This window comes from Aegilops tauschii, chromosome 4 (genome assembly GCF_002575655.3).
Source record: "Aegilops tauschii subsp. strangulata cultivar AL8/78 chromosome 4, Aet v6.0, whole genome shotgun sequence".
Taxonomy (NCBI): domain Eukaryota; kingdom Viridiplantae; phylum Streptophyta; class Magnoliopsida; order Poales; family Poaceae; genus Aegilops; species Aegilops tauschii.
Genome location: NC_053038.3, coordinates 99,125,263 through 99,136,286, shown reverse-complemented (window position 1 = coordinate 99,136,286; position 11,024 = coordinate 99,125,263). Strand labels below are relative to the sequence as shown.

At 43.9% G+C, this 11,024-nt stretch overlaps 1 protein-coding gene across 1 annotated transcript; it reads right to left on the bottom strand.

The window, feature by feature from the left end:
- Positions 1-852: 852 nt before the first annotated feature.
- Positions 853-6,165, bottom strand: LOC109747086 (5'-3' exoribonuclease 2-like). The gene is made up of 19 exons (XM_073497344.1): positions 5,656-6,165; positions 5,464-5,540; positions 5,174-5,371; positions 4,967-5,086; positions 4,456-4,611; positions 4,222-4,380; positions 4,050-4,127; positions 3,850-3,960; positions 3,700-3,768; positions 3,573-3,635; positions 3,379-3,474; positions 3,213-3,308; positions 3,037-3,107; positions 2,563-2,639; positions 2,446-2,486; positions 2,257-2,331; positions 2,051-2,172; positions 1,655-1,730; positions 853-1,576 (listed from the first exon to the last, which is right to left on the bottom strand). The coding sequence occupies exons 1-19, from the start codon at positions 6,038-6,040 to the stop codon at positions 1,127-1,129; spliced, it is 2,520 nt and encodes an 839-aa protein (XP_073353445.1). The 5' UTR covers positions 6,041-6,165; the 3' UTR covers positions 853-1,126.
- Positions 6,166-11,024: the final 4,859 nt, after the last annotated feature.

The window sequence follows — 11,024 nt, the reverse complement described above, 5'->3', positions numbered from 1 at the left end:
TTAATTGGCAATTTTTGACATGTTAATTTCTGTATTGTCTACGTTATTTCATTTTATTTTGAAACTTCAAGCGCATTTAAAGGTGTTGGCTACACCGGTTGCATCACAAGTCCAGTGCACCAGATAGTTCCCCTTCCTCTCATGCCATGTTAGTTTTTTCGACCAATTTTTTCCTAGTTGTCTGTTCGGCATAACAAAAAAAAATGTCTTCTTATGTGACTATTATGCGCAACAAATTATAATGATGAAAATGACATGTAAATGATGATGTGCAAGACGATTTGTGAATGTCGGTAATGTACAGGTACTGGTTGCTACTTTCTAAGATGATGAATACATTCTCGGTTAGGCAGTGTTGGTGTTTACAAAGCTAGATTTTAAACAACATCGTATAGGCGAATTGAGCATAGCTTATTAGCTTTTATTGTAGGCTTTCCGACAATGTTTATTTAGTAGGAGGAGAGGTTCATGTATATGCCAACTCAGTATCTGCAAAACTGTTTCTCGGCCTCCTATAAAAATATGCCAAGTGGTGCTTGTCCGTCTGGTCTCGGGTTTTTTTAGTATCTGAAAAGCTAGCGTTCACAGAAATAGAGTATGCAAGCATAACATGTATGTGAGCAACCACTTGGTAAGCGTGGTAAAAGCAATCTCAAAAAAAAAACATGTATGTGAGCATGTGCAACTGTGCTGTGTTCATTAGATGAAGAAAACCGCCTTACAATGCCCCTGTCCACACCTTTCTGGTAGCAAGACAAACAAGGGCGAGAAATTTGCAATGCCAAACATTAGCAAGACAAACAAGGGCGAGAAATTTGCAATGCCAAACATTAGGCGCAGCGACGAACAAAAGAACCCAAATTCGCCATAAAGCGTGTTCCGTCAGTACGAGCAACATAAAATACACAGAGTTGTAATGGCTTTGACGGTCAAACGCTGATGCTTCCAAGTTGGCTGCCCGGTGAAACACGGTGATCTTCTACCACGCACGGGGCTGCCCGGTAACACAAAATGCACCAGTTCATCAAACTCCCAAGCTCTCAACAAACGCTCATGTTTCATGCAAAATACTAGTACTACTGTAGAGACCAACGACGAAGACGGAGCTATTCCACCAGTTGTACTTCTACCACGCACGCGGCTGCCCGCTCCCGCCACGGCCGCCGCCTCTCGCCCACGTCCCCACCGGCCGCCACGCGGTCTGCTGCTGCTTCTGCACCGCGCTGCCCCTTCCTGTCCAACCGCCTCCCGGTCGGAAGCTGTACGCGCCACCGTCGGCGCCGCCATCGAACCAGCCACCTTGGAAACCTCTCCCGTCGCTGCCACCAGCGGCGTCCCCTCTCCCCCGCCAGAAGCCGTTCCTCCTGATCTGCTGGGTCTCGGTGGTGGCGGCGCCGAAGCCTCCTCTACCCCGCCCCATCCATCCCGTTCCGGCATTCTTCACCTCTTCCCTCGGCTGCATCGCCGGCGAGCTCCCCTTCCACAGGGTATCTGGCCTGCAGGTGACCGTCGGTGGCCTTGGCCCCGGGTACGTGTGCCACATGGGTCTCGTCCGAATGTCACTTTCAGTAACAGTCTGCATAACATTCAGAGATCGAATGAAGCTCCAGATTAATTTATGGAAATCATGTAGTACAACGTCATACCAACCAACCTTGTCAGGGACGATGACATTGTCGAGCAGTCTTGATATTGGCTTCACCGCCTCAGGATTGAAGAACATTGCCGATCTGAAACATCACAAGATAGATTATAAATCAGCTTGAGACGGCCTAGCCACCCCCAATGCATGAACATAGTAGTTTCGGGAAGAAAAAAAATTCTTGCATTGTCTGATCATGTGTGATGTCTGGGAGATCTCTTATCGGCGAGCGAAAAAGGCCGTTGCTTGGAGCATCCTCATCTTGGGATAACCATCCTGTGATTTCACTGTTATGATGGAAAAGTGAAGGAAAGTCCAGGATCAGTTCAGATTGCTCTGAAATTTGGAGCAGAACAGAAAATCCAGTATCTGCCTATCAGGTTTTCATATGTTCAGATTTCCAAGTACCTGGTGGATATCAGAATCTTCTTCTCGGATATTGGCGCAAATGCTGCATTATTTGCCAGAGAGCTTGAGTTCCGTAGTAAGATCTTCTCTTGCCGGATAGTGTTCCTTCGCATCTCATGCAACTGATGTGCAAACAAGGTAAGAATCCATATCTTTGTGACTTGCGATTTATGCAATGCTGGTTTGTACTAGTTGAGAATACATACTGCGAGATCCTTCTCTACTGTTTGTGTGGCTGAAAGCAGCAGCTTCACATCTATAAATGGCAACTTTGCAACACCCTGAAATAGGAAGCTACCATCAGTCCTTTTTTGCTATCACAACTACTTGATCAGCTTGCGTTGGATTTCTCAGTTGAACCAGTTCATGTTAGTGCATATGAACGGATGGCTTACTTGCCACAGGAAGCGTTTTCCGTGTGTATCAATCGCCAGATCTGGTGACAAGTGAATTGCATGCCACATCAATAGACAAAGAGTCTGATGATATTAACTACAGGTTAACAAATTTACCTGAGGGGTAGAACATTTGTATCGTGGACTCTTCACAGGCCATTAATTTGCTGTAGCATTTTGGAAGGGCACATGAGCTGCAACAAAAAAAAAACTGATTAATTCTCAGGAAATGATAATAAATAATATTCATGAACAAACATGCCTTTCTGGTGGCAACACTGCCATTAGCTGATCAAATGGTCGTAGTGGTTTGTCCACGGTGAAAGATATCTTGAACTGTGACAGGTGTTTCAGATCCGATGCGAAAGGAGCATAATAGAATGGATAGTACCTGCAAAGAAACATTGCACTATCAAACACTTGTCTATCTATTGGAACTATCGAACTTCACAAGTCACTAGTGTGAGAATATGATTAAATTAACTGGCTGTTGGGACCAGTGTCGTTATAATAATTCATAACAATGTATTACAGTATGTGAGGAAATACATAGACAAAAAGATACAATTTGCACTATATGCTTCGTCCTACCAACTCCATGATGGTACGTCAGAAAAATAGTATCGGAGCACCCAACACAATCCTTCCAAGTACTTCTGGACCTAAATCAGCAAAAACAACATATTAAGCAATCTAAAATGTTATAACCCTGCCAAACCGCATGAGTATGAGACTATTTGCAGGAAAAAGAAGGAAAAAATCAGAACCATTTCTGTCTGCAGCCTCCCAATTTCGTTAGAGGTTTCAGCACCAAACTTCTCCTTGTAGAACCGGGACTTCCATCCTGGCAATCCCAGTCTTATCTGCAGTATATATGTCAAATTTTGCACATAGAAAAAATGTCTTTCCAATAGGCGACACCAAGTCACTAACCCTGTCATGTTTAGAGGATCCATTTTTGAAAAGATCTTGCTTACTACGCAGATTATCCTTCAGATCTCTTTTCAGCTCTAAGGTATTCTCAGTAACCTGCCAGATAGATACACCAGAAAATATACATATAGGAAATCAACAAGGATGTTCAAGCATTTCTTAATACGTAGCAGAAATAAACAAAATGCCCATACATCAGGCTTGTCATCAGTGCAAACAGAGATACACTCTTGTTCAAGGACATCTGCACTCTCTTCCTGCACAGAAGAGCCAATTAGATCTCTGTGCATGTACATTCCATCGACTATAACTAATCCTTACCACAATTTCATAGTTTCTTTCATTCCATTCATCTTCTGCAGCTTGACGCTGTATCTTGCGAAGTAACTTCTGCAATTAACCAAGTAACAGACAGATGATCGAATGCTAAGTAGGAGTGCATGCATACTCTTGACAAGGATGGGAAGATACCTCTCGCAGTTCATATCTTTTGAGAAATATTTTCTCTTCATGCAACGAGAGTTCATGGAGGAACTTCTCCAACCTTGAGATTTTCACATAGGCGGCATGCTTATCTTTGATCTGTTTCCAGGCGTAGCAACTAAGCAACATTAGAATAACTCAATGGATAGTTATCAATGGAAAATAAGAGGCTTAAATCCTACACGTACTTTGTCAGTATCAACAATATAGCCCCCCATTTTTTTGTACATGGTTTTGTACACGTCAATGAGAAGATCGACTGCATACTGCCAAATGGAACATACATTAGAGAAAATTATGTATTTTTCAGCTCATTTCACATATGACCAAGTGCTGCTAAAACCATATAGCTACACATACTTCATGTATCTCGAGTGAAGGAATGTGTGGAATGAAATCATTTCCCGTCAAGAAACAAATAAATATGAAGTCGTCGATCAGCCTATCAATGTCATGCTTGCAACCCGGTATAGTCATTTCAAGCTCCAAGTACTCTCTCAGAACCCATATGTTGAGGAACTGCAACAATGTAAATGGCATTATCCGCATAGTCAGAATGAGAACTTTCCAGTAATATCATTGTGGGGAACAAACCTGATACGGTTTCTTGGGCAACTTGCCCTTAGATCTTGCCTCTGTTATCCTGGGGAACCAGCCTCTGCACTTTACTTTTGGTAACTCTTGGGCTGTGAAACTTTTATCAGTCACAGGAACACAAATATCTGGCTGGTGATTTTGGCGTAGCACGTCCTGTTTAAATTTACAGAAGAGTATTCTCAGCTCCAATGCAACTGCAAAATGCTAGCTTTACTTTGACAGTAAAGATTAAATACTGCCTAGTAAATTCCATATGCTGCATAGGCTATTGCAGCGTTAATCATGTTCAACATTTCATTGGTGCCTGGAGTTATCACTGAGAAGGGATGAACAAGCTACCTCCCGCAAAATCGAGAAATGGACTTTATGAGACGCCAAAGCGAGCATTATCAAATCCGCATCCTGCGTAATTCTTCAGAGTTAACTAGAATATATAAATTCATACCAGCCCATAAAGTTCCTTCCGCATCAGAGACAATCAAGTTCCTTTTGCAATTAAATTTCGTACCAGCCCATAGAGACAATGGCGAGTGTTCGGATCATAGCTTTCCATGCTCCGTTGTGCGCGGATGAATGACATGATCTTATGCTCCCCTTCTCCAGGAACATTTGCATCAGAGAGTATCACCTTCAGAAACAGGCATATTTTTGTCAATATTAAACAGTTTACAGTTCACATGATACATTTGCTGCAAGTGCATGATCGAAACAAAACCTTGACGTCTTTCCACCGGGGATGGCTGCTCAACCGTGCTCGGACGTAGTACTCGAGTGCGGCCGACAGCTTCTCCATGAACTCGGTACCGGGAGTGATAATATTGGGGTCTGAGACCTCACGTGGTGCATCGTCCCGCGGCAGCACCTCCTTCCCCTGAGCCCTGAACCTCTCCCTCATGATGCTCTCCTCAAGCTCCTGGAAGAAAAACAAAGCAAGATATTCAACTGATTCACAAGGTTACAGGAATGGAAATGCAGATATAGAAGGAAAGAAGAAGTTTCACGTACGGCCTCTTTAGCGGCCTTGGCGGATTTGAAGCGCCTGGCCCGCTGCTGGTTCATCTTGGCGCGAGGGGCGACGCCATCTGCATGCATGCACGCGGCCATGGAATCAGCATGCGCGCATAGGTGTTGAGGACGAAGCTGGATGCAGAGTTCGTTGTCTGGATGCTGAGGAAGAAGAGGACGGAGCGAGCGAACCTACTGCCAGGTAGAGGAGCCTCCGGGGCCGGACATGCGGAGCAGGAGGTCCATGTAATCGAACATGGACCGGAACACCTCGTCGAACGTCGCCGGAGGAGGGCACGCCTGCGTGCGTGCGCAACAATCGCAGGTGAGAGACCAAACCAGATCGACCAAGAACTCGCGAGATCGTACATGGACCGAGATAGTGCATCGGCATATGAGTTACCGTCTGGTCCTCCGGGTGGAAGCAGGCGTGGATGATGCCGTTCATGTCCAGGTAGAGGTTGTCGAAGTAAACGGCGGCGGCGCCACCAGCAGGACAGTCTTCTTCCTCGACGGCGGGGGTGACGATGTTGGGGTACTTCTCCACGAGCCACCGGTAGAACGAAGGCACTCCCATGGCGGTCGGCTAGCCAGCTCGCCAGCAAGCTGCCTGCAGCGACAGCTCAAGCTACTTACCCAGGCTGCGATGTTGGCAATGGATTGAGAGGGGGATCGATGGTAGAGGAAGGTATGCTGGACTACTACTACTAGTACTGGTAGAGTAGTGCTAGTACTGGTCGCGGCGTGGCGAGGGATAGGGGATACGGAGCGGCAAACGAGTTGATGGGAAGGGGATATGGAGGCAGGCGACTGGGCCAGCCTAGGGGAGGGAGGTGACCGATGCGTCACGTCTTGCCGCCGACTCGCCAAGACTCGTCGCACGGCGCGGGAAACGAGGGGCAGCTGCTGCTCGGGCTTGGCAGAGAGCTGGCGTGCATGGGGAAGCTAAGCTAAGCAAATCAATGATGAGAGCTATAAAGATTTTCTCGGCGCCATAAAACGCTATATGATTTTTATTTTTGGCTTATAAGTAAAGACTATTTTTAAATCGTGAATCCTAATCTTCTGGTTTTGAAATTGGCATCTTGAACCTTCAGGTTTCTTTCCGTTCAAAGGGTATTACAAAGAAATTTTGAAGGATACTAATTCATGTACCACTTCCCTTTATATCCTCTTTGATTCACAGAATTGTAAAAACACGAAAATAGAAAAAACACATGATTGAGATAGAGGTAAATACATTACTAGTGCTTGAACTTGCCACGAATGTGCACTTTGGTGCCTGAACTTGTAAAATACATTGAACTGGTTTCATAACTTGACACGGACGTGCATATACAGTTCAAATCTCGTTTTTATACGTCCATGACGCTCACGAGGCACGTCAGGATGTAAGGGATAAGGCGTGTGGCCTGTTTTTTTTTTTTGAAAAACCTCCTAAAATAATTTGTCCTTACAAAAAGGCCCTCAAAGAGAAATTGTTAAATTGAAAAAAAAAATTAATCTATATATATTTCTGAATTGATTGGATTGCTTATCACATGTGTCATGTGGTATCTATTAATCTATTAGTAATTAAAACTGGTCCAGGGTTCAAACCACACGCACATGTGTGCGTGGCTAGCCAGTCAACCCGTTCAAATTTAGTGTCAAGAAAGGATTCATATACTTTATAAACATAAAGTTGAACAACATAAATTAAAATTCACAATAGTAGATTATCCTCGTTCCTCCACAAAAAAGTTAGGGTTTCTGCCTCCCGCCGCCGCCGCCGCAGGTTCGCCTTCTCTTCGGTGGCCCTAGGGCCATGGGGGCGCGGTGAATCTCGGCAAGGGTCGGCAGGAGGGCTCCGGTTTTAGTCGTTTCTTTCAGTTTTGCTAGGGTTTGTGTCCTGCTCGGGAAGACGAGACGGCGGCGGCTCCCTGAAGATGGAATAAAGGTCTCCCCGCCTAGCCCCCATTCCGGCGGTGCGTCTAGCACTGTTGGTGGATGTGTGGAGGTGTGTCTCCGGCGGATCTATCTTTGGTGGATTTGCTCGGATCTCATTGTTGTTCGTCTACGTTCGCGTGTCTTCGGATTGGATCTTTCTGATCTACGTTATTCTTCATCTGCGGCGGTTGCTGTTCTGGTGTGCTGGTCCTACGGGGCCTTAGCACGACGGCTTCCCGACTGTCTACTACAACAAGTCGTGCCCGACTCCGGCGATGGAGGAGCGATGACAGCGGCGCGCGTTCGGCTCGCTTCAGTGCTGTTAGTCGTCGCTAGGTGGTCTATGGATCTGGATGTAATTTTTGTTATTTTTGGTATTCGTTGTACTTCCTTGATTGAAGATGAATAGATCGGAAATTTTCTCGGAAAAAAGAACAACATAAATTAAAAATATTTATTCCAGCAAATAGTGGCATTGATTTGAACCTGCAACCAGGGGCTATATGGCGGCCGCACATACCACTTCAACCGACAACACCGAATGGCAAAATGATAAATTTAGCTTTATATCATAACGAGCCCGTGTGGCTAAAACGAACCACAGTGTGGCTCAATTTTCAACGGGTTTGTTCTTTTTTATTTTATTTTAAAAAATACATAAATTATTATCGCGTTGCAAACAATGTACATATATATATATAACAAATTACGTTAAAAATTTCATATAATTTCATCAAATACCTATGCAATAATTTAACAGAAATACACATAATAAAATTATGAATTAAGAATATATTTTATAATTTAAAAAAATGTTCGCATTTAAAAAAATATGGAAGTAATTTTAGAAACGTTCATATATTTAAATAAATTTTCATATAAGTTTAAAATTTCTACATTTTTAATAAACTATTTATTTAGTATATCAATGTGTTCATGCTTTAGCAAAAAACTATGTTGTTTTGAAAAGTTTATATAGTATATAAGTTTGTGTCTTTTCTAAAAAAAATACAAGCCTAGTGCGCCATTAGACTGCGGATCCTGACATGAATAATACTTTTTTTTCGAAATACTCACATGAATAATACTGGAATCTTATTTTAATCATTCATAAATATTTCCAATTTTATGAATATGTTTTAAAATAACACGTGAATTCTTTTTCAAATGACATGAAGATTTTTGCATTCTTTTGAAATTATGTTTGTTATACAGTCATAAAAAGTACTTGTACTTTTGATACATGACAACTCATTGGTTGGAGTGGCATCCGTGCCTGGTCTACAAGCTTTGGTCCCATGTTCGGTCACATATCTGGTGCTGTTTTTGCTGAATTATTGAACTCTTTTTATTTATTTTGTTCGGCCAACTATTTATAAAGGTTATGATTCATTGAATATCAGCAAATGGGAAGTTGTCGAGTGGCTAGCCGCATGCACTCGACTGGTACGTTGCTGGTTCAATCGAGTACATGAGTTGTAATTTTTATCTTATAGTTATACACCTAATTTTTATTTTATAATTTGTCAGATTCTCCCTGAGGGTCTTATTGAAAGAAAACAATTTCAGAGGTTTTTCGCAAAAATACCAGGGCATGCACCTTTGGCATCGACAGCAGGCCCCATGGGATGCTAGCGTGCCTCCTCAGCTTCGCGGACGTATACAAACACCATTTGAACCGTATATGCACGCCCATGCCAAGTTATGAAACCAGTTAAATGTATTTTGCAAGTTCAGGCACTAAAGTGCACATTCATGGCAAGTTCTAGCACCACTGATGTATTTACCTCATTGAGATATCATTCTCGTTCAAATCATATAAGAGTTGAGTTTGTTTAATTGCATCACGCGACAAACAAATGAATATTTTTTCCCGGGAGATCAAATAGGAGTGGATGCTATATTTCTATGAACGATTCATTTGATCAAAGGAAGGCCTCTTTTGGTTTGTAGAAATTCTGTGGAATGGGATTTTCAAAGGTTCATTGGAGTCCTTTGGTTTGCACGAATGAAATCTATACTTATGTAAGATAGCAACAAATCCTTGACATCTCAAAGAAAAATATTAGTGTAGACTCAACGGAAAAATTCATATCCTATGCATCAAATGACATTTCTTTTCATATAGAAATTGAGATGCATATCATATCATTTCCTATAACTTTACTATTCCTACGATACTCTTATGCTATGAACCAAAGGAGGCCGAAAAAATGGAGAGAAACATATTGTGGTATTAATTACTATGCATGCCTTCGGTTGAAACTATTGACAAAAATGGAGAAGAAGAGAAGAAACTGACCTCGGCTTCAAAGGATAAACACAACTATTCTCACAACCACTTAGGGCATCTCAAACCACGACCCCCAAACCGGACAACGCATCCGTTCGCGGACGAGTTAAAAGCAGAAAAGCACCACATTTGGGGCTTCGTTTGCAGAAAACTACGTGGTCCCTAATTATTTGCGAAAGCCACCGCGTATCCGATAAATTTTTTGCAAGTAGCACTGATCGCTTGATTTGTAGCGTCTGAGCACTTTTTCTGTCAGGTGGGGCCCGAAATCGATGACGTGGAAAACGGCCGAGCGGACGCATCATTAGCCGCTAGCTGCTCAAACCGACGTTGTCGGCTCGCTCGGACAGACGCGCTTGACCTCTCTCTCTCTCTCACTCACTCTCTCTTCTCTCTAGCGCTCGCAAGCTCCCTCCTGCTCCTCTCCTCTCTGCTCGTCACCGACCGCCACGGTGTCGTGGAACGATGATGAGAGTAGCGAGTCCTCCGCCACGCAGTACATCTCCTCCTGCGACTCTTCTATGAAGGTCGGTTCGTTCGATTCCAACTTGATTTAGGGTTTCGATTTGGAGATCTGGGATTTAGGGTTTGTTTGGGTTGTCCATATCCAAGCTACAATTGGTGATCCATACTACATTGGTGCTGATGACGCTTTGATGGTGACGTGCAAGCATGGGAAACTAGGGAAGATATGTGTTGCATTCGAAGGGATTAGCACTGAGAGGAGCTTCATTGCTTGTGGCATTGAAGTAAGTTAGCAAAATAGTTGCAATATATCAGTTATAACTCTCATGTGTAGAATTGAAAATCTCTTCCACTACTGGAATCAGCTTCTTTGCCGTCTGCCATGGCAGATGGCAAAGGCATACATCCCGGACGGCAAACTCCTTTGCCGTCAGCCAGCGGACGGCAAACTGTCTGTCTGAACACGTGCCAGCAAAGGCCTTCTTTGTCGTCCGCTTCTTAGAAACGGACGGCAAAGGATTGTGCCCTCCGCCATCCGAGGCCAGCAGACGGCAAAGATAACGGACGGCAGTGGGGTGGGGTGAGAGCCGTTAGGGGGTTAACGGCGCTCTTTGCCGTCTGTCAACGGACGACAAAGAGGCAAAGCTCTTTGCCGTCCGCTAACAGACGGCAAAGAGCTCATCTAGGCCAGCACTGGGAAGCTGCCATGTGGCCAGCTATGCCATCTGCCAGCAGACGGCAAAGACCTTTCAATCTTTGCCGTCTGCTGGCGGACGGCATAGCTGGCCCTATTTGCCAAGCCTATTTGGTCACTTTGCCGTCTGCCAGCAGACGGCAAAGTGACCAAATAGGCAGCCAGTGTTCCCAGTTTCTA